General features: G+C 38.6%; 1 protein-coding gene across 1 annotated transcript in view; it reads left to right on the top strand.

The window, feature by feature from the left end:
* The window catches only part of PYROXD2 (pyridine nucleotide-disulphide oxidoreductase domain 2), a 35,814-nt gene extending 12,253 nt beyond the window's left edge, over positions 1-23,561 (top strand). The window contains exons 4-15 of the mRNA XM_044660213.1: positions 2,043-2,216; positions 3,708-3,861; positions 5,946-6,007; positions 6,158-6,255; positions 7,284-7,425; positions 7,773-7,907; positions 9,149-9,221; positions 9,649-9,805; positions 17,807-17,961; positions 20,495-20,601; positions 21,212-21,332; positions 22,426-23,561. Of these exons, the coding sequence (XP_044516148.1) occupies positions 2,043-2,216; positions 3,708-3,861; positions 5,946-6,007; positions 6,158-6,255; positions 7,284-7,425; positions 7,773-7,907; positions 9,149-9,221; positions 9,649-9,805; positions 17,807-17,961; positions 20,495-20,601; positions 21,212-21,332; positions 22,426-22,496 (1,449 nt within the window). The 3' untranslated portion in view covers positions 22,497-23,561. The remainder of the gene's footprint in view (positions 1-2,042; positions 2,217-3,707; positions 3,862-5,945; positions 6,008-6,157; positions 6,256-7,283; positions 7,426-7,772; positions 7,908-9,148; positions 9,222-9,648; positions 9,806-17,806; positions 17,962-20,494; positions 20,602-21,211; positions 21,333-22,425) is intronic.
* The last annotated feature ends 1,014 nt before the right edge of the window (positions 23,562-24,575 follow it).

Raw genomic sequence — 24,575 nt, 5'->3', positions numbered from 1 at the left:
CTCTCTCTCTCTCTCTTTCTCTCTCTCTCTCTCTCTTCTTCCCATCCTCCCTCTCCACCTCTCCATCTCTCCCTCCTCCTTCCTTCCTCCCTCTGTCTCTCTCTTTTGCTCTTGCTCTCTCTGTTTCTTCCTCATTTGTTTATTCATTCCCTTCTTCCAGTTCCTTGTACCAGCATATTTCCTCCTTTAAGTGAACTAAAATTTTAACTGATTCCCTTCATCTGTCTTGTTAGAAATTCATGCCTTCCTCTGACCTCACATAACATTTTTTACTACTCTTTTGGTCCTTGTATCCTTTTTACTCTCTTAAAAATTATTAAAAATCCTCAAAGAATTTTTGTTTTATGGGGGTTATATCTACTATTATTTACCACACGGATAGTTAAGACATTGGGCAGCTAGGTGGCACAGCGGATGGAATGCCAGGCTCAGAGTCAGGAAGACTCATCTTCCTGAATTCAAACTTGTCCTCAGACACTTATTAGCTGTATGAAGCAAGTTACTTTACCTTGTTTGCCTCAGTTTCCTCTTCTATAAAATGAGCTGGAGAAGGAAATGGCAAACTATTCCAGTAGCTCTTCCAAGAAAACCCCAATTAAGGTCATGAAGAGTCAGACAATACTAAAATGATAGCACAACTAACTAAAACACTGTGAAGATAGTTTTGGCCTCGTAGACCTTCCAAAAGGCTCTTGGGGACCTAATCCCCACAAATTTTGAACTGAGAAAGAACTTGAGATCATCTTTTCTAGCCTTTTCATTTTCCAAATGAAGAAAGTAAGTGACTTGCCCAAATGACTTGCATATTTGTGGCAAACCTGAGATGAGAACTGAAGCCTCAGGACTTCAGGGCTTTTCCCACCACCCCCACACTGCCTCTACAGTGAATTACATCAGTACTGAGAAATCCACTTAAATATACTTACAATAAAATATATTATCTATTTACATTTGAATGGAATGTTATCGAAGTTAGAGAAATGAGTAAATTTTGAACTTTATAATAAAGAGAAGAAAAGGTAGAGCAGTGTTTTGCACACAGTGAGAATTTAATAAATGAATGAATGGATGGTTATTGGTCATATTATAGTTAAAAAGATTGAATTTAATTTATAGACTGGAATTTTCTATTCCCCGTAAAATTTCATGAAAAAGGGCATTTTTCATTTCTTTCTTCATGAATCTAAATTAGGTTATTTTTTTATTTGTGAGATTCTCAATTTATGGTTTCGTTTTACTTTATTTTTTTGGCACCATGGCCTTAACCTGAGAATACAGTATTAAGTATTTAATCTAATAAGATTAGAAGGCTAGCCTCAGTCCCAAACTCTGAGATGACAGACAGAGAAGGCACATATCAGCCTATGTGACCCTTCCCAGGTAACATGCTGACATTTTAATTCGAATTTAAGGAATGACAATGCCTTATCCCAAATAAAGGCCTTTGATGGTGAGTATTTTGACATGATATAGTGAACACTGGAGTTGGAATCTTAGGACCTCAGCTCAAATTTACCCTCTACTAAATAACAATAAAGATAATCATAATGTAGAATTTTTAAAAGCTTTTCTTGCAACCACACTGGGAAAATACTAATTTCCTTTTGTATAAAAAAAGGATGATGAGACTTAGAAAGGTTACTCAGGTTACAAAACTAGCAAGCATCAGAGATGAGATTTTAACACCGATTTTAATAGAGTATATCTGCTACTAACCAGCTAGATAACTTTGGATCGAGCTGCTCCAGCCTTTGTCCTAATGTAGCCCTGAGGTCCTTTTTCTCACAGATTGGGTTCTTTCCTAATGGAAGTCCACCTCTACAGATTTTCAGAGAATCCTTCTCATAGGACTTGGTTGTCTCTCTTAAATCCATTGAGTTTACAAGGACTTTGAATAGGGGATAGCTGAGATACCAGGGATTCCCCACAGACTTGTATGAAAAGAGGAAACAGAGTGAGGTGGCTTGGGAAAAAAGTATATGTCCCCACTCACAAGGTCCAAAAAAAGATGCTTCACAAAAGCAACCACGTAATGTTGCTAGGATGATTTGTTTCTGCAGAAACACGGACTGAAGGTCTATCTTCGAAACCCTTATTCCTTCACACCAATACTGGAAGAAGGCATCCAAGGCAAACCTCCAAGGTCCCTTTTATTAGGGACAGACATGGCTGAAACTCAGAAGCAGATTGCCCAATTTTCCCAAAAGGATGCTCAGGTATAATAGCTTCCTCCCTCCTGATCTGGAGCTGAGTCTGCATTGGGGACAATGATGGTGGGGATTTCTTGGGACTTCCTTTGTGACTGGGACAACTTTCTTTTTTCAGCTTTTTTTTCCAATTATATGTAATAACAACTTTTCACAGTCATTTCCTAAAATTCTGAGTTCCAAATTCTCTCCCTTATTCCCTTCTTCTATTTGAGTTTGACACGACTCAGGTCTCAGGTACCATTTGGTTATTACCATCTGTTAAATAATGAAGTCAATGCTTCAGTGCTTCTCTCCTTCCATCCCACACAATGGCCTTCTCTCTATCTCTGATGAAGTAGAAAATCCTTTCTGGCCTCACAGTAAGCACAGGGAAGGCAACCAGTAAAATATTTATTGAATTGAGTTGCTTATGTTGGCAGAATTACTAAAATGAAGGGAGAGAGAGAAGAAACAATTCTCTGAGTTTTCTAAGGTGGAGTAGATGAGCAGGGAGCAAGGGCCAGAGTGTCTAGAACATTCTTAGAAGAAAAGGAAATAAAAAATAAGGCACTGAAAATATTTACACCATGTCCAAAATTAGCAAATAATAATAATAGAACTTATATAGTGTTTTAAGTTTTGCAAAGTGCTTTACAACTATCATCTCATTTGATCCTCACAACAACCTGGGGAGGGCATTGTTGTTATCATCTCTATTTTACATGTGGGGAAACTGAGGCAGACAAAGACCAATTGGCTTGCCAAGAGTCACACATCTAGTAGATGACTGATTCTGGATTTGAACTCAGGTCTTTCTGATTCCAAATCCAGTTCTCTATCCATGATGCCACCTAGCTACCCCCAAAGCTAAGACTCTTAAGAGAAGAAGCAAGACTTCAGGTCACCAATGCCATAACTTGCAACAAGTACCTTCTTAAATAGATAGACATAAGACTAGCTATCTTACAGACCTGTTATCCATAAAGCACTTCAAACCCTTGGGAGAAAAGAGGAAGATGAGCAATGCTTGACTATGATTTCTAACCCATAGAATTATCTAGACTAAAATGAAATTACCTTGAAAGGATAGCAAGCCAGAGACTTGCTAGAGATCATGTTCAATCCACTAAGCTGCTTCCTTGACTTTGGATGGTAGAATCAGAAGTAGTCTTTGGTTTCCTCAGAGCAATAACCAGGGCAACTGGGGCTTTGTCTTAGACTAGCAAAATTTAACAAGCTGGCAGAACTTATTCAACTTAGAAACAACTGAGCATGGCACCTCATTAGCAAGAAGGCAGGACCATCAAGATGCCCAAGGTGGAACAGGTCAAAGCTCCCATGATGATCGACAATGAGATCCATTCTATGAGTAGCCATGGTGCCTCCAGCCTGGGTAAAAAGTAAGCCACAATGAAATGACAATACAGAAAAACTAGAGATCAAATAGTGGGAACTGTAAGAATAAAATGAATTATGGAGGGAGTGCCTACCATGATATATTGTCCTCCTCTTTTTCAGGCTTTTCCCAAATATGAAATGTTTATGAACCGTTTGGCATCAGCCATTGATCCTTTGCTGGATTCCTCCCCAGTGGACACAACTGCCTTTCAGCATAGCTCCCTGCATCAGAGATTGAGAGCCTTCTTTACACTTAAACCTCTTTTACAGGCAGGTAGGTCCCAGAGGTCATGTTGTTGTTCTTTAATAGTTCAGTTGTTTCCTACCCTTTCTGACTTCATGGACCTTCTATGCCAGAACCTTCTATCCTCTACTGTCTCTTGACATCTGTCCAAGTTCATGTTTGTTGTTTCCATGGCACTATATATCCATCTCATCCTTTGGTGTCTCTCCTTTTGCCTTCAATCTTTCCCAATATCACAGTCTTTTTCCAGTGAATCCTGTCTTCTGCTATGTAGCCAAAGGCCATATTGGTGGATAAGTTCTAGAGTTAGAGGACCCTATCTCTGACATCCGACACCACCCAGGTGGTCTTGGGCAAATCATTTAACTTCCATGGAGTTTTCTCATCTGCAAAATGAGGGGGACAGACCAGTTGACCTCTAAGGTATCTTCCTCTGATGACCTCTGCAAAAGCACAAGGCAAATTTCCATGATGCCCAGAACTTCTAAGAGAAAGGCAGGCTTTTCTGTTCTTTCTGCCTCCAGGGAATTATTCAAAGTGTTGATTACTGTTTAGACCACCAAGTGAATTCAGACTAATTTTCTGAATAAATGATTGGACCATTTTAGAGCCAAAGGTATATAAATGTCCCTCTGAATTCAAAATGAAGCAATGGGATAGCAGTGGGAAAATTCTCTTCAAAGATCAAAGATTTTACTTGGTGTCACAATGCCTATTTATAATCCCAACTACAAGGAGTCTCAAAGCAGTTTATTTGGAACTCAGGAGTTTCTGAGCTTCAGCAGGCAAAGCCAACTGGCTATCCAAACTCAGTTCAGCATTAATAGAGTGAGGCTTTGGAAGCATAGCCTGACCAGTGGCACTGGACTGATTAATAGCCCTGACACTTTCTGTCTAAGTTAGATAAGGAGAGCAAGTCTTTAGATATAAAAAAGAAAAAAAACTAAGCTCAGCATTAATTTGGTGAATCTTTGGGAGCCTGGTGTGACCAGTGGAACTGAGCCCATAAGTAGTCCCCATATTTCTAGTCTAGGTGAGATAAAAAAGACTGGGGTCTTTAAAATATAAAAATTAAAAAGACAAAACCAAACCAAGATTTGTCCATTTCTTCAGGAGCTCTCTTGTCCTCAGAGGCTGGGGTCAAAATCTTTTCTTTAATTTTTTTCACTTCAAGGATCTATAATTTCATTGGCATTCCCTCTAAAAGTGCAGACAAACCACACTGTAACCTAGTAACTAATCTTTAACAATTGTCCTGAGTGAAGGGCATCGAGGTTGCTCAGTGGATAGAGTTAGGCTTAGCGATGGGGAGTCCTGGATTCAAATTTGCCCTCAGACACTTCCTAGTTGTGTGACTCTGGGCAAGTCACTTAACCCCAATTGCCCAGCCCTTACTGCTCTTCTGTCTTGGAACCGATATTTTTATGATTCTAAGACAGAAGGTAAGGGTGTAAAAAAAAAAACTGCCTTGACCTAAAAACTCATCACACTGTGATCATTCTAGCTGAGCTAGGCTAGTCTTTAAACAAAGATGTGGTCCATCACTGGGTCTATATTTAAAGCCTTTCTAACTCAATAGGGCCTGTTAGAGTTAATATTCCACTGGCAAGTAAAGTCAAAAAACATTTATTGAGTGCTTCTTCTATGTCAGCTAAGTGCTGGGTAGTGAAAGAAAGGCAAAAACAATCCCCATCCTCCAGGAGCTCAAGTTCTAAAGGGAAAAGGTGGGATTGGGGGAAGAGAATGAAATGCAAACAAAATTTTTATAGCATATGTACATATAAGATGTGTGTAGTGCAAATGTAAGATAGCCTCCTAAGGTGTGAATTTATGAATGAGGGTGTAGGGAAGAACCAGGAAAGGCCTCTTACAGAAGGTAGGATTTGATCTGAATCTTGAAGGAAGAGGTGAAGGCAGAGAGCATCCTATTCAGGAGAGATGGCCAACACATAGACTCAGGAGGTAGGGTGTCATGTGTGAGGAACAGCAAGAAAGCATTGCCTTTGGGAGAAAGGATCACCCTCGCGTTACAAGGAGACATTAGAGTGTAACATTGAGGTTTCCACCACATTTGGGGTAATAATTTTTTTCCTGTTTTTGGTTTTATTTTCTAGGTCTAATTTTGGGATCACAGCTTCCCCAGTATTACCAAGTTATCACTGGCCCAATTACCAAGGTAAGTGCTACTTTGACCAAATAAGGTTCTACTCCCATCAAAACTCTACAAACTAAACAGTTTCCAATACTCTGATCAGAGATGGGTGTGAGAAAGTGTTCTGGAGGAGAAGTGATCGCCATTCATTCTAACTTTCTTTTATTGTCCTAGGTGTTGGATGAATGGTTTGAGTCTGAGCCCTTGAAAGCAACTCTTGCCACAGATGCTGTAATTGGAGCCATGACAAGTCCCCACACTCCTGGAAGTGGGTAAGTAAGGGAAACCAGTGCTGGGGCACAGGACAGGGAAATTTAATTATTAAGCAAAACTCTGAACGAAAATAATATTCCCCTTCTCTCCTTTTCCTTCTTTTATCTTCTTCCTCTCCTTTTCTTCTCCTCTCTCCTCCTCTCCCTCACTTCTCCCCTTCTTGTTTCAAGGACATCTAGTCAAAAGTCTCCAATCCTTTTTTTGTAGAACAATTCCCTTTTCCATTTTTTGTATGTGAAAGGTTAAGGTAGAGATCTAAACCACCTGGTGGCATTCAGAAAATAAAAATTGTTAATGTTATTATTTCTTAATGAGTAATGACTGCTTCCTAAGATTTAGGTAATTTAGTGTGTATAAGGTGAGATGAAGGGTATTCTGAAGGAGCAGATATTTCCCATGGGAAGCAAGTCCTGACTAGAAAATGCTGTCTTGTCAGTTTCCTGAACCCTCAAATATTTAAATATTTAAACTGATTTAATTTTAATGATTTAATAAACTTATTTAAATATACTTAAATATATTTAAATTTAAATAAATTTATTGTTTTATTATTATATGATATATATAAATTGTTATATATTATATAATGTTATGTATATAAATATTATAAAATAAAACTATTTTTAAAATATCTAAAATAGGGAGGGATAAGCCACTTTCTTCCAGGTTAGAAATTCCTGAGGACTGAGGGGAGGGTAGAAATCATGACAACAGCTGTTATCTTTTGGTTATGATCTGAGGACCATGGAATTTAGAACTGAATAGGGTCTTAGAACATGGCTAGGTGGCACAGTGAATAGGGTACCAAGGCCTGGAACTAGGAAAACCAGAGTTCAAATCCAGCCTCAGATACTTAATAGCTATGTGAGCCTGGGCAAATCATTTAACACTGTTTGCCTCAGTTTCTTCATTTGTAAAATGAACTAGAGATGGAAGTGACAAACCACTCCAGTATCTTTGCCATGAAAATCCCAAATGGGGTCATGAAGAGTCGGACATGACTGAACAACAACCATCTCCCCACTAGGTATGTGCTGCTACACCATGTGATGGGAGGCCTGGAGGGGAAGAAGGGGGCCTGGGGGTACGTAGAAGGTGGCATGGGTGCCCTCTCTCATGCCATTGCAAGGGCAGCAGAAGCACATGGAGCAAATATCTTCACGGAAAAGGTAAGCTGCTCCTGATGCCCAACAACCTCCTTATCACTCCCAGCTCACTATTCTGATCACGGCCCATGGAAGAGCAGACATTTCATGGCAAATGCCACACCATTGGGCCCCCCAATACTAGTGCACAAAGAGTCCATGAAGGAACTGGGAGTTGGAGGAAAGACAGACAGCATTTGAATATAGGAGTGTTGAAGACTGTAAGTGAAGACTATGATGAGTCCCCAGTGTGAGCCCAGATAAGGGCACCTCTGTCCCTTCTACAAGAACCCCACTGTGGTTCCCCAGAGTCCAATTCTGAAGTCCTTTTTTGGTCCCCAACGGCCTCTCGTTCTTTACTGGGTCTTTAGCCTGTGGATAAGGTACAGGTGAACAGCAACGGGCGAGTCCAGGGAGTCGTACTACAGGATGGAACGGAAGTGAGGAGCAAACTGGTACTGTCCAACGCATCTCCACAGATCACTTTCCTGAAGTTGGCACCACAGGTGAGAGGCTGTGGATGTGGCCTGAGGCTGGAGGAGGGCAGGGAGGGAAGAGGGAAGAGAGCTGAAAAGGAGGTGACCACCCTAAAAAAGAAGTAACATCGATGGGGATAGGACTGGGGATGAAGACTCTAAACCAGGGGTTCCCAAACTTTTTTGGCCTACCGCCCCCTTTCCAGGAAAAAAATATTACTTAGCGCCCCTGGAAATTAATTTTTTAATAGCAATTAATAGGAAAGATAAATGCACCTGTGGCCATCACCGCTCCCCTGGATTGCTGCAGCACCCACCAGGGGGCGGTGGCACCCACTTTGGGAATCACTGCTCTAAACGATCACCCTAGTACAAATATCAATAATATGGAAATAGGTATTGATCAATGATACATGCAAAAACCAGTGGAGTTGCTCATTGGCTATGGGAGGGAGGTGGGAGGAGGAGAGGGAAAGACCATGACTCATTTAACCATGGAAAAATTTCCTTAATCAATAAAATTAAATTTAAAAAAGAAGTGACAATGACACACTTTTAGGGAGTTATTGTGGGCAAACTCTAGGCGCCTCCCTAGTTGGACTTATCCAGACCTTTGGCATCTGAACCTCCTGAGGATATAAGTATCACTCTATCCTTTACTTGTACCCTGAACATTTTTCTCACAGGAAAGGATAATGTAAATTTTAATTCCATTCAACAAGAATTTACTAAGCATTTCCATGGACCAAGCACTGTTCTAGGCACTAGGGTTATAAACAAAAGCAAGAACAAAGTATATAGATAAGTACAAGCAAAATACACACAAAACTGAGTGGAGAATAGAGACAACTTGGGAGGATCAAGAAAGAAAATGGCGGAAAGAGGTCTTATCTATTTCTTGGTTTTTAGAGACCTGGCTCCAGGAACTTGGAGTGTCCCCAGCTCTTTATTATTGGACAACTAGGTGGTAAAGTGGATAGAGTGCTGAACCTGGAATCAGGAACACTAGTCTTCCTGAGTTCAAATATGATCTCAGATGCTTACTAGCTGTGTGACCCAGGGCAAGTCATTTAATCGTGTTTGCCTCAATTTCCTCATCTGTAAAGGATTTCCTCTGGAAGTGGAAATGGCAAACCACTCCAGTATCTTGCCAGGAAAACCCCAAATGGGGTCACGAAGAGTCAGCCCTTTGTTAGTACGTAAGTGATTTCAAAACATAGGTCATTCCTACCCTAGGGCAGTGTCCACCACAGTTCATTGTGTTCTTATAGGAGCAACTCCCTGAGGAATTCATCAAGAAAATCTCTCAATTAGACACCCAATCACCAGTCACCAAGATTAATGGTAGGTATGATACTCTAGATCACGAGGAAATGAGTAAGAGAGCAAGCAACCAAATCTCCTCCCTCTGCTGGATGCTTCTTGTTGAAACTGCAAGCTTTGGTTTCTTGGAGGCTTAGCTGGAGGATAATCACTTAGACAGAAGAATACTTTATAAGTTTCTGCCTTCATTTGTTCCTGGTAGTTATAGTGCCTCCTTTTCATTCCTCATCAAGCAGATTCACCAACATTGTCTCTTTCTTTCCCCAACCTACCCTCAGAGTTTTAAGAAGTGAAATACTTTTACCCTGATCTCCTTTTTGATTTTCTATTCTTATGTGCCCCCTGCCCACTATGGAGAGAAAAGTAGCAGGGGAAAGAGCTTGGAGAACTGAGGCTATGGTCTCCTTTAGTATTACTGTTCTCTTGGCACTCTCTTGGAAATCCACAGTGGCTGTAGACAAACTGCCCAACTTCCTGGCTGCACCAAATGCCACCAGTGGCCTACCACTACCCCATCATCAATGCTCCATCCACCTGAACTGTGAAGATACCCAAATCCTCCATCAGGCCTTTGAGGATGCCTCCAAGGGGATCCCTTCCCACAGGTAGGTTGGTGACTAGATAGTTTTCCTGAATGGTCTTCCCTAAACCCAATTACAAGAAGTGTCACTTTGATTTTTTTAAAAAATTTATTAAGTGTTCTATTACAAAACCAACACTGAAAACTTGCTTTGTAACTATTTACATTTTAATGAGTTTATTTCAATGCATAAAATTAATACTTCATATATAATGCTTATATATCACATATGATATATAGTATATCATATATATTTTATAAAACCTACATATATGTGTGTGATGTATATATATGTTTACATATATATATATACATACATATATATGTTTTTAATTTTTTTATAAGCTTTCTAGTCACTCCTAAGTCCTCATTAAGGTTGTTTTTGTCTATTCATTATCATTGACTTTTCCTCTTTTATGATCACAGTCTGTACAGTTCATTTTCTGTTTCATTCTGCTTCTTTCACTTTACATTAGCTCATAAAAAATATCTACAAGTTTCCCTAAATTCTTTATACTCATTGGTATTAATTGCCATATAATATTCTATCACATTAACGTATCATTATCTATTTACCCATTCTCCTAAGGGTAGGCATTTAGATTACTTTATTTGTGGCAGGGAGACAGGGTTCTTTGTAATTATATATAATGTTGCTTTGAAAATATTTGAAAAAAGATCTCTTGATTTTTTTGTTTGTTTTTAAAACCCTTAACTTCTGTCTTAGAATCAATAGTACGTATCTGTTCCAAGGCAGAAGAGTGGTAAGGCTAAGTATTTGGGGTCAAGTGACTTGCCCAGGATCACACAACTAGGAAGTTGTCTGAGACCAGATTGAACCCAGGACCTCACATCTCTAGTCCTGGTTTTTTACCCACTGAGTCACTTACCTGCTCCAGTTTTATTTTTGAAAGGACTTGCTATGTATATTCCAATGTATTTAGTCAAAAGGTCTGTTTATTTGTATTGTTTTTACCATGTACTGCAGATTGCTAAAGGAGTGACTCTAAAAGAATGGAAATTAAGGCCTAATTTGCAATATAATAAAGTCATTCATCCAATTATTCATTTATCAAATACTCATTAATGCTATCATTTCAACCAATTCTGCCGTCTCTTCCTTGGTAACATCTCTCCCATCCATCCCCTTCTTTCTTTCCTTACTCCCTAAGCTTCTAGTTCATTGTTCTACAAAAACTGCTCTGAATATGGTTCGTATATATCTAGGGATGTACCCATTTGTCTCACCAAAAAGAATATAAACTCTTTGAGACTGGACCTGTTTTGCATCCATCGCTGTATCCTTAGCAATGACCCCACCCAAGATGCTTAATGAATGCTGACTGGCAGCTTGATTGTTTGAATTTGTCAGTGACCTTATAGCTGGCTTATAATCTTTCTGTCAGCTCCCATCACCTCCATAAACAGACAGGAAATAACAGTGATTTTTGGGAAAAAAAAAAACACTGGGTTTATTATCCATGGACCTGAGTTCAACTCTAGATTTTTCCACCTGCTGGAAGCATGACCTTCTGGGCTTCGATTTTCTCACCTATACAATGATTTTGGACTAAATGGCCCCCTTTACTCCCTTCCTATTATGGATCTCTAATCCTATGGTTATATTTAACACTATTCTAATACTTTGACCTCTTAATTCCCCAATTTCATTAACTCCAACAATTTTTATCTATTTGCTGTTCAGTCATGTCTGACTCTTTTTTTTTCATTTAAAAATTTTTATTTTTTAGAAAAGCTAACATGGTTACATGATTCATACTCTTACTTTACCCTTCAGCCCCCGACTCTCCCCCCATAGACGATGCACATTTCCACTGTTTTTAACATGTGTCATTGATCAAGACCTATTTCCAAATTGTTGATAGTTGCATTGGTGTTGTAGTTTTGAGTCTACATCCCCAATCATGTCTGCCTCAATCCATGTGTCCAAGCAGTTGCTTTTCTTCTGTTTCCACTCCTGCAGTTCTTCCTCTGAATGTGGGTAGCATCTTTTCCATAAATCCCTCAGAATTGTCCTGGGTCATTGCATTGCTGCTGGTACAGAGGTCCATTACATTCTATTTTACCACAGTGTATCAGTCTCTGTGTACAACGTTCTTCTGGCTCTGCTCCTTTCACTCTGCATCAATTCCTGGAGGTCTTTCCAGTTCACATGGAATTCTTCCAGTTTATTATTCCTTTGAGCACAATAGTATTCCATCACCAGCATATACCACAATTTGTTCAGCCATTCCCCAATTGAAGGACATACCCTCCTTTTCCAGTTTTTTGCCACCACAAAAAGCACGGCTATAAATATTTTTGTACAAATCTGTTTATCTATGATCTCTTTGGGGTACAAACCCAACAATGGTATGGCTGGATCAAAGGGCAGTCAGTCTTTTATAGCCCTTTGAGCATAGTTCCAAATTGCCATCCAGAATGGTTGGATCAATTCACAATTCCACCAGTAATGCATTAATGTCCCAGTTTTGCCACAATCTCCTCCAACATTCATTGCTCTCCCCTTCTCTCATTTTAGCCAATCTTCTAGGTTTGAGGTAATACCTTAGAGTTGTTTTGATTTCTATTTCTCTAATTATTAGAGATTTAGAGCACTTTCTTATATGCTTATATGATAGTTTTAGCCATGTCTGACTCTTAATGACCCCACTTGGGGTTTTCTCAGCAAAGATCCTGGACTGATTTGCCATTTCCTTCTCCATCTCATTTTACAGATGAGAAAACTGAGCTAAACAGGGCTAAATGACTTGCCCAGGGCCACACATCTAGTAAAGTAATTGTCTGAGGCCAAATTTGAATTCAGAAAGATGAGTCTTCGTGATTCTAGGTCTGACACAATATCCACTGTACCAACCTAGTTTCCCATCCCACTTTAATTATAGTACCACTTTTCAGGTCCTAGACTCTGAAGCTCCAATCTCTAACTTTAGTCTCCTGCCCTTCTACTTGTACCTAGTTGTACCCTACTTCTACTACCCTCCTACTTTCCTACTTATACCTACTTGTACCCCCCTAACCTTCTACTCAACCTTCCCTATTCCCTTACTAATACTAAATGGCTCTTTCTCCTAATGGCCTCCACTCCTCTACTCTTTTCCGTTCTCCCTGTTTTTCTTCCTCCCCTCTGACTTCATTTGCCTCTACAACCAGTCAAGCAAATCAGAGCTCCTTTAACCACTCTTGTATAACCACCAGACCCCCAGATGTTTTTTCCATTCTTACCCTGCTAATCTGCAACCATGAGCAACCTCCCTCCAACCAATTTCTCCTTTCCTGGGTCTGACCTGCTGAACATCAATAGAAAAAGTCACAGAATTGTGCTGATTTCCCCAATTATAAATTTATGGTGCATAAATTCAACTGGGCCCTTACAGTTTCTCAGCAATCCTATTTGACTCTTATTGATTCTTTATATTATTCCCCACAGCTAGTATTTCAAAGCTTTTCTTCTTTCCTCAAAGCCCAACCTTCACCTAGTAAATGACCCAGTTTCCAATTTCATCAAGAAGATTGAGGCTGTTTGGTGAAAGCTCTAACTCCCTCCCTTCACACTTCAAAATTTCTCAAAATCTTTACCTGTTATTTTCTTTGTCAAGCCACTACCCTGTGTCTTCGATTCCATCTCCCTCTACCTTGTCTAGGACCTTTGTTCCTTCTTTCATCCCCTCTCCAATCCAATCCAAGCTACTCTGATCCAACCAGCATTTATTAAGTGGCTACAAGAGGGAAAAACATTGTACTGAGGATATCAAGAAAAAATGAACTTGTATTTCTTTCCCTTCCACATCTTCAGTCATTCCCTCTCCCTTTGTCTTGATCCCTTCCCATCTGACTTCAAAGGTGCTAAACTCTTGCCCATCCTAAAAAAAGTCTTCCCTGTCCTCTTCAACCCCATCAATCTACTACCCAGCTATCTCTTCCCTTTTAACATTAAACTTCCTGAAATGGTATTACCATTATTTCCTCACCACCCATCTTCTCCTTCATTGCTTATTATCTGGTTTCCTTCTCTTTTATTCTATTGAGACTATTTTTTAAAAGGTCACCATTGGCTTCCTAATCACCCCATCCAAGGGTCTTTAAATCAGCCTTTGTCCTCTACAACCATCTTCCTAATTTTTGATTCTGTTGACCATCCCTCCTTCTGAATATACCGTCTTCTAAAGTTCATTTCAACAGTCACTTCTGTGACTGACTCTTCTTTCTCACTTTTTTAATGTTGATCTTGCTTAAGATTTTGTCCTTGGTCTTCTCTTGCTCCATTCTCTTTTTCTCATTCATTCTTTTGATTTAACAATCGTCTTTTCTTAAATGACTCACATCACTATCTCCATCCCTGAACTTCTTCTTAACAGTCACATATAAACTTTGATGTTGTCCCCAGGACAACTCCACCTGTAGGTCCCATGAGAATATTAAATTCACTATAGCCCAAACTGGATTTATAATTACCCTTGGTTTCCTTTAAGCCTCAGCTCAAGGGCCACTTTTAAGGTAGCATTGCTGATTTCTCCAGTTGTTAGTGTCCTTCCCCAAGTCATGGTGTACTGATTTCATTTGTAATCTGTAATTCAGAACATGATATATACCCCACCTAGTGGATTGTATATTCCTTGTGGGCAGAAAATGTCTTGTTTTTGTATTTGTACCCCTCTGTACCCCCCCCCCCAGCGCAATGCCTGGCACATAGTATGGGCTTAACTAATGCTTATTCACTTACTGATTGATCTTTTCCATAAACTCTAATTGGCAATAGAATTCACCTAAGTTTTAAATCTTGGCATTATTTTTGATTGGTCCCTTGCCTCCATAAATCCCCATTAAGTTAAGTTCTAATGATTCTAGCTCCATAATATCTCTTGAATCAATTCCCTCTTCACTATTCTTCCTAAGCTCTGATGTTGACTTCTTATTCCAAATGGCCTCTTCTAATCTTTTGCTCATATCTATCTATCTATCTATCTATCTATCTTTCATTTTCTATATATACATATATAAAGATATCTATGTAAATATAAAGATCTATAGCTATATATGGAGATATTTTGATATTGTTCAGTTGGTTCAATCATGTCCCACTCTACATAACTCCATTTGGGGTTTTCTTTGGGGTTTTGCCATTTCCTTCTCCAGCTCATTTTAAAGATGAAGAAATTGAAGCAAACGGGGTTAAGTGACTTGCCCAACCTTACAGAGCTAGTAAGTGTCTGAGGTCAGATTTGATCTCAGGAAGATGAATCTTCCTGACCTCAGTCCTGTTACTCTATACCACCTAGTTGCCCCTATATGCAGATATAGAAACATTTCCCCCACTTTATAAGACAGCATGGCATAGTGGAATGATGTTGGACTCAGAGTCGTGAAAAGCCTTAATTGAATCCTACTTAGGATACTTCCTAGCTTTGTGACCATGGGAAAATTTAGTGTCCTCAATATCCAGGTTAGTAGAATAGGGATTAATAATACCCATATAGCCAATATATATCATAAGATTTGAGGGAGACACAAATGATATAATGTCTGTAAGGTTCTTTGAACATCTTAATATTTAATACATTTATTTTATTAATAAATCTTAAATTAATAAATGTTAATTTATTAATTAATTTATTAATTACTTAATAAAGTATGATTTAAGTTTCAGCTACCATTATTATTATAGCAATGCCCCTCTTGAACCTAACCACCTATTTCCCTTTTAATAATGATAATAAGATAATTACTGGGACATACATAATGTTTTCAAAGACTTTTACACATGTTATTTCATTTGAGCTTCATAACATTAATCTCTACTTCCCTTCCTTCAGGATGCATGGACACATGGACACATATACATACATACATACATATATGTTATTTAATTTCTTAGAATCATAGAATGTCAGATCTCAAAGGAACTTTAAAAATCAACTAGTCCAATCCCTTCATATTGCAGAAGAGGAACCTGGAGCTTGGAGTGGTTAATACATAAATTCTATCACTTATATTTCCCCTTCCTTTAGGAAATGGATTGCTGCCATATTCCTCCCCACCTTCCCCATAAAGTGATTGGAGGAAATTATTTTAACATTTTTTTGAAAATAATTTTTGTTTTTATATCACTTCCATTTCTAAATATACTCTTCTCCCTGTTTCTACTCAAAGAGCCATTCTTTGTAACAAAGAATAAAAAAGAAAGAGAAAAGGGTGTATCAGCAAAACTTACCAACATATCAGTCAAGGTGGATAATATCTTTAATATCCTACTTTTGGACTCCTTCACTTCTTCAAAGAAGGGAGAGAGGTACATTTTCTCCGCCCTTTCTCAAGTCTACTGTAATCACATTATATTTTTTTTTTGTTTTTGTATCTACATAGCTATAGCTATATTATTTTCTTAGTTTTATTTCCCTCATTTTGTATCAATTTATTTATTCTTTTTTTTGTTTTTTGTTTTTTTATTTTAAACCCTTAACTTCTGTGTATTGGCTTATAGGTGGAAGATTGGTAAGGGTAGGCAATGGGGGTCAAGTGACTTGCCCAGGGTCACACAGCTGGGAGTGTCTGAGGCCGGATTTGAACCTAGGACCTCCTGTCTCTAGGCCTGGCTCTCAATCCACTGAGCTACCCAGATGCCCCCAATTTATTTATTCTTAAGATCCTTCCCTTTTGTCTTAGAATCAATATTGTGTATTGGTTCTAACACAGAAGAATGGTAAGGGCTAGGCAATTAGAGTTAAGTGACTTGCCCAGGGTCACACATTTAGGAAATATCTGAGGTCACATTTGAATTCAGTTCCTCCAGTCTTCAGCCCTGGCTCTCTAGCCATTGTACTACCTAGCTGCCCCACTTTGTATCAACTTAAATATCTTCTCATACTTCTCTGAATTCTTCATATTCATCATTATTATATAGCACAGTAATATTCCATTACATTCGTGTGAGACACCATCATATACAGTAGAAAGAGTTCTGAACTGAGTCAGAGGATCTTTGTTCCAGTCTTTCCATTGGTGCTTATTTCCCAAGTGATCTTGGATGAGCCATTTAAATTCCTTGGGCCTCAGTTTCCTTTAGGTATAAAATGAAGAACTAGATTCTCTCAGAAGTCTCTTCCAGCTCCAGAAGTGTAATCCTTTGACACCTGTGATCTCACTGACATAGGGAATTTCCAGGTGATAAAACTCCTTTTCTGATGCAGATTGGGCACCTTTTTTGGTGGCATACTCTTAAAGACATGTTTAAAGGACTGAGTGGTTAAATGCCTTGGTGAATATATCAGGGTGAATATATCAGAGGAATAACTTGAACCCTGGTCTTCCTGGTTTTGCGACCAGCTCTCTATTTAACACACTTCACTACCATAAACTAATGTCCCACAATTTGTTTAGCTATTCCTCTATTGATAAACATTGACTTGTTTCCAGTTCTTTGTTATTACAAAAAGAGTTCCTATGAACATTTTGTTATACCTGAAACCTTTTCTTTCTGTCTTTGGTTTATATGCCTAAACATGAGCTATCTGGGTTCAAAGATATGGATATTCTAGTCACTTTCTGGACATGATTCCAATTTGTTTTCCAGAATGATTGAATTCATTCATAAACCCATTAACACGGTATATTATTAGTAATGTGTCTTCCTCTAATTCCTTCAAAAGTTACCAGGGAAAAATCCTTAAAACATACATTTTTCCCTGCTTTGTTATTTCTTCTATAGCTAAGGATGGAAGTGAACAGGTAGCAAACAATTACATCCAAGAATGGAGGTAGGAACCAGTGAGGAGACTTATGGTTAGCTTCCTAACATTCCTAAACTATAAGAAATATATTCCCTGGAACTCTGGAAGGCGATTGCTCTGAGGATCCAACTATGATTAAACAGATTTGTAGAATCTTCTAAAATCCTGGTGGTTCTACCGGAGAATGACCTCCGATTGTGGTCCCTTGTAGTGTTCTCTTGAATCTGATACTTCTCATGAGAACTGATCCTCTCTCTGCCTCTCTCCCCTTGACTCAGGCCCATGATTGAACTCTGCATTCCGTCGTCCCTGGATCCCACCCTGGCTCCACCTGGCTGCCATGTTGTCTCGCTCTTCACTCAGTACACTCCCTATGCCTTGACAGGTGGAAAAGTCTGGGATGAGCAAGAGAGAAACGCTTATGCCGACAGAGGTAAAGTCAAAGGAGCCACCTGGTCATTGTCTCCAGGATGCTGCTTATAGAGTGAAAAACGTGTCTCATTCTTTCCTCCTCCAAACTGTTCTCTCTCCCATTCATGCTACTTTAACTCTTTCCTTATACTCTTCCTCTCCTACCTGTAGGGATAATCAAGATCTTCAAGGACATTCTGGTTATCTGACTCTCCTTACTCTCCCTCTTGGCACTTTGGTTCCCCTATAAAGTCTTTCCATCGGCAAAAATAATTCCTTACCATCCTGTTGAGACATGGGTCAGTAGGAAAATAAGGTAACCAAAAAAGCCATCCCAATCTCAGATCCAATCCCAATCCATCTCAATCTCAGAATCACTTGAAAGGGATTCTTAAATTTTATTGTGTCATGGACCCCTTTGGCAGGCTAGTGAAACCCACAGACCCCTTCTTGGAATAATATTTTTGAATGCACATAATAAAATACATAGAATTGTCAAGGAAAGCAAATATATTGAAATATAGTTATCAAAAATTTTTTTAAATGGTTCATGCACTTTTAGAACCTTTGGTCTAGAATCAGGAAGGCAATGATGGTTTCTTCGTACTCTGCTAGGATCAGATCACATCTAGAGCATTCTGCTGGACGGTGGACCCTACATTTCCCCCATCCTTTGCCTACAATCCAAATCTAGATAGGAAGAAGCGTGCCCAAAGAGGGTAGAACCAGAATTGTGAGAGGATTGGAAATCATCATGTGAATAGGGAAAAGAGAGGATTGCAAGGTGGGGGTGGATATGACATTTGTTAGTAAGTTTTGAAGGATTTTCATGTTGAAGAGGGATTAGACTTATTTCGCTTGGCTCCAGAGTACTGAATATAGAAAAATAGGTAGAATTCAAAGAATAGATATAAGGAAGTCTCCTCATGGCTGATCAGAGTCCAAGAGGAGCAGGAGCTCTTTCACAAGATGATGAATTCCCTGTCTTTGGAAGTCTGCACACGGAGACTGACTGATTACTTTTCAGTGAAGTTGGAAAGAGGATTGTCTTTCAGGTAGAAGTAGAAATGGCTGACCTCTAAAATCTTTTCCAACTCAAGAGATTCTGGGCTTATGCACAAGATACTCCACAGGCCAGAGTGGAGAATCCCATGAGGGTCAAATCCCCGTGTGGTGCTGGCTCTGAAGTCTTCAGGTTCCTAGTCTATCCCGGAGCAAGGCAGGACCTTTAAAGGAGAAAATAAGCGCCACGGCCTTGGCCTTGTGTGGCACAGGATTGGGCTTGTCCCAGAGAGCTCCTCAAACGTTCTTGGCAAGGTTTTCATACAACACAAGCAAGATGGAAGAACCGGATGGAGGTTCCTTTAAATAATACTAAGCTCAGGAGCATTCTTGTGGCAAACCCAATGCATGTGGGTTTCCAAAGAGGACAGGCCTCACTTTGCCCCAAATGGCCCCAGTCTTAAAATTCATTGATTTTTGAAAAGTTTTGTTGATGTCTGTCTTTCTTCCTTCCTTCACTAGTATTTCTGAACATATTTCCATCCCATTGAACCCTCCCTTATAATGTCAGAAAAACAAATTATTAAGTAAAACCATGCCAGTCTATATAATAGTATGTATATAACATTCTACATCTGTAGTCCCCTGCCTCTGTAATAAAAGGAAAAAGCCATTTCATCCATCCTGATTTATTTTAGAAGCCATTGCAAAGAACCAAGTCGGCCTGGACTATCTAGTTTTATATTGTTTTGTTTGTTCTTTAATTCACTCCATAATAGTCCCAGGGGCTTTGCCACTGCACTTGAAAGTCCATAGGACCTCCCATATATATGTATACATATACATACATCTGTACATATACATATTCAATATAGTTATCTTATGTAGTATATTATATTATATGTATATTGTCATAGAATATTATATTCTATAATATGACATATTATAGAATATTATATTATAGAATAAATAACTATATTATTTATTTTATTTTATTAAGTATTAGTTTTTCTCTTTAATAATTAATTATATTTAATAATATATTATATATTTATAAAATTTATATTACTTAATATAGTATATAGATATGCACAGTCATATATAAATATACATATAGTGTACATATTATACAAAGATATAAACAATATTTTTGTATATGTTACATATACATGTTTATATGTGAGTGTACACTATGTGTGTACAAAAACAAATACAGGTATATATAAACCTGTGTGTGCATGTGTAATGTATAGGTACATATGTGTGCATATGTACATATAGAAACATATCTAGATCTCCTCTATTAGAGGAAGAACCGTCTTTGCTTTCTCTTTATATCCCCCGCACATAGTCTGCTATTCTGCACACAGTAGGCACTTAATAAATGTGTTTTCATTCATTCAAGGGCTTTAGTTGGATCATAGACTTAGCCCTTATGGAATCAGCTGCCTAGGATTAGGCTCTTTATTTGTCTATGAATCATTCTCCCTGGACCTTTACAGTCCCCCCTCCCGCTAATACACCCTTGTTCCCCTGCTATTTGGAACTCCTAGTGTTTGACAGCATTGAGGCCTATGCTCCAGGCTTCAAGAAATCGGTGATTGGCAGAGACATCCTGACACCACCGGATCTGGAGAGCGTATTTGGACTTCCTGGTGGGGTGAGTATCTCGTATATACATAGAGGGAGAGAGAGGGAGACAGACAGACAGACAGAGACAGAGAGAGAGAAACAGAGACAGAGAGACAGACAGAGATGGAGAGAGACAGAGACAGAGAGACAGACAGAGATGGAGAGACAGAGACAGAGACAGAGACAGAGATAGAGAGGGAGACAGACAGACACACACATACACACAGAGAAACAGACAGAGACAGAGACAGAGAGGGAGACAGACAGACAGAGACAGAGACAGAGACAGACAGAGAGAGACAGACAGACAGACAGACAGAGATGGAGAGAGAGACAGAGACAGAGACAGAGAGGGAGACAGACAGACACACACATACACACAGAGAAACAGACAGAGACAGAGAGGCAGGCCTATAGAAGTCGTGGATCTTCTTTCCTTATCTTTTGTCCCTTTAAACTGAGCTCAACACCTAGATCTAACCTGGAGTGGACGGGCTGGATTCAAATTCAGAACTAATCCGGAGTCCAAGCCCTGCCCTCTATCTGTTGTGCCAATGAACTGTCTGCAAGACTGGACAGTTAAAACAGAGGTCAGTCTGATTCTCTAAAGCGGTCTAAGAAATGTGTGTCATTTATAGAACATATTCCATGGCGCCATGTCCCTGGATCAGCTCTACTTTGCCCGACCATTGTCCTCGCACTCCAACTACCGCTCTCCAGTCCCGGGTCTGTACCTCTGCGGCAGCGGCGCCCATCCTGGTAGGTGATCGGCGCTCCTCCGTGGGTGTGGGTATTAGGAGTGATTGTTGGCTGAGGGCCTTTCAGAAGCAGGAAAAAGTACAGACTGATTATGAGTAACGACTAAGACTTGATTTTTTTTTTTTTACTGCTCATATTCTAAGAATGAATGAACTTTTTTGGAATTCCATATTGAAATTTTTGTTGAGATATCTAGATCAGGAGTTCTTAATGTTTTTGTGTATAATGGAACCCTTTGGCAGTCTGGTGAAACCTATCAACCTCTTCCCATAATAATGTTTTAAAATAAATACAAATAATATAAATAACAAATAAAGCAAATTATAATAATAAATAAATACAAATAATATAAATAAAACAAAAAAAGCAACAAATAAAATAATAAATAAAATGAACAAAATAGTAACAAATAAGTAAATACAAATAATAACAAATAAAATAAGCCAAAATAGTAACAAATAAATTAATACAAATAAAAACAAAATAAAATACATAAGACCATAAAGGAAGCAAATTATATTGCAATATAGTTAACAAAATATTTTTTAAAAAATAAGGTTCACAGACCCCAGATTAAGCTTCTCTGATCTAGATGTTGGACTTTAGCAAGAAAGGAACCTACCTTCTGGGTGCTAATCTAAGCTTCCTATCATTTTTACCCCCACTTTAGATAAGCATAAGGCCATAAGATTTCAGAGCCAGAAGAGATATTAGGATTTTAGCCTAACCTCTTCATTTTATATGAGAGGTGTGATGTGTCATGGTCTAGGATGCATAGCTGGTTAATGGCAGAGCTGGGATAAGAACCTGTCAGGTTGTCTGACTCCCAAGCCCAGCATAATTCCCACCATCCCCTGCTACCTTCCCGAGCATCCTGTGGTACACAAATGCCAGTGAGGACCCAGGATTTAAGTCACCAAATTTCATCTTCGGTCATTTTTCTTCTCTTGGCCTTTTTGGGATTTTCTAGTTTGATCTGCTGGGAGTTTTATAATATAGTGAGACATCCTGGGGTCTCTGCATGCTTATCGCCTGCTCCTTTCCTCCAGAAGTTTGATAAATGGGAATTCAAGGATTTATTTTCCTTTTCTAGGAGGAGGTGTCATGGGAGCTGCTGGACGCAATGCAGCACAAGTGGCCTTTGAGGATTTCAAGAGCATGTGATCCACAGAACTGAGTGAAGAAGGGCTATTGTGAAGCCCCTGAAACTTGTCTAGCATAAATTCAACTTTCAGACCCTTTCTTCCAAGCCAATGCACTGGGGGCACTTGAGACTTAATGGTCAGAGTGCTGTATTTGGAGTTAAAAAGGACCTGGGTTAGAATCCATGTGTTTGTTAGACTAACTTGTCTTTCGACTATGAGCAAGTTATGTATAATTTTTATGAGTCTTGATATCCTTATCTGATAATAATAATTCCTGTAGTACCTACTCATGGTAGTGTTGTGAGGATCAAATGAGATTATATGTATGTAAAGGTGCTATGCAAATGTCATCTATTTTAATGGTTACTAGTATCCTAATGGGATAAGAAAAATATCTAGGAATTTTAGAAGTGGGATCCTGCAGACATACTTATGGATATAGCAATTGTATATCCCAGATAGTCTGGGAGAGTTCCAATTGCAAGACGTCTTTGCATTCCTGTCATGAGTATGAGATCATAGTGATTTATTTTCTGGATGAATTTGTAATTGCCTTTGAAAGTTTGTATTTAAAATTTTTACATCAGTATTCATTGAAATTGATTTATAGTTCTCTTTCTCTGTTTTGTTGCTTTCTGGTTTGGCGTCAGTACTATATATTTTGTCCCATAAAAGTAGTTTATTTCTATTTTTTCAAATATCATTTGTCACATAGGTATTAATTTCTCTTTAAATAATTGATAGAATTCACTTGTAAATCCATCTGGACTTACTTCCCCACCCCCACCCCTACTCCCCTTCAGGAGTTCATTAATGACTTGTTTGATTTCTTTTTTTCTAAGATTGAACTGTTTAAGATCTTACATCTTGTTTTGGGCATTTTTATACTTTGGTAGAGACTCATTCTTTCCTTTGAATTCTCAGTTTTGTTGGCATAATGGATTCTGATATTTCTTTCCTCTCTGTTGTGTATTTACTTCTTTCACTTTAAGTTTTATTTCCCTTTTTTTTAGCAGGTTAGGTGATAGTATATTGATTTTGTAAGCTGACAAAAACAAAATAAAACATATCCTACTTTTTCTTATTGGTTCTATAACCTCAGTCCCAGTTTTAAGAAAACAAAGTACACATCAAGAATCTGTACCAAAGGAATAGCTTTTGTTAGACTGTATTTCTTGATTTTTGTTTGAGAAAATACAATTACTGTAGTCATTAGATTTATAAAAATGTGAGTGTCAAAAATAAGCAAACAAATAGAATGGGAGGACTTAGGGAAAAGGAAGAGCTTTTTAGCAGTTATCAGGCTTCCCATATTGAAAGAGACTCCAAAATGCATTTTTAGGTATGACAGTTTGTTCTGACTTTCCTAACAGGATGATTACTGCAGTACTGCTCCTTTATGATAGAAATTTGTTTGAAAGAATATAATTTTGATATTATTTGCTACCTTTTGTATAAACTTGTAAAATTTTGATATTTGATCTTTGTAAAAATTTGATAGAGCACTAAAATTAAAATAGAAACTCATATAAGTCATGGAAATGACTACTGGTCATTACATGCAATAGCAAATCTTTCCAGGGTGCACAATTAGGCATGATCCTGAAATCAGTTGACCAGAAGTTTTTATATTAGGAACAGATCCTCTCTTCTCCCCTTTCATGGTCCTTCTTCCATTTTCGATCTCCTTCTTCCCATTCCTGAAAGGTCCAGATTCCAACTAATGTGGCAGATGATTAACATTATCATTTTTTGAGCTGGAAAGGATTTTGGAGGTCATCTATTCCAACTCCCTCATTTTTGTAGAGGAGGGAGTTTAAATGGCTTGCCTACGGTCCCACAGGTGGGAAGTAACAGGACTAGGATTTTAAAATGTCCTTGGATCCTGAGTCCTGAGCCATTTCCATGATGTCACACCCCCAATCCCTGACTTTCTTAGGATTTTTCGCTCTCCTGAGGGTATTCCTAGCTTTTCAGGGGACTCTTGGGGACTGGAACTCCTTTAACATCCAAGGGACTAAATATCTAATGACTTGGACTTCAGGCACCATGACTAATGGCAGTGGAAATATTTTTGAAGCAGGCAAAATAATGATAA

Source organism: Gracilinanus agilis, chromosome 2 (genome assembly GCF_016433145.1).
Source record: "Gracilinanus agilis isolate LMUSP501 chromosome 2, AgileGrace, whole genome shotgun sequence".
NCBI classification, from domain to species: Eukaryota; Metazoa; Chordata; class Mammalia; order Didelphimorphia; family Didelphidae; genus Gracilinanus; species Gracilinanus agilis.
Note: the sequence above shows the minus strand (reverse complement) of the source record. Positions and strands in the feature narration are given on the sequence as shown.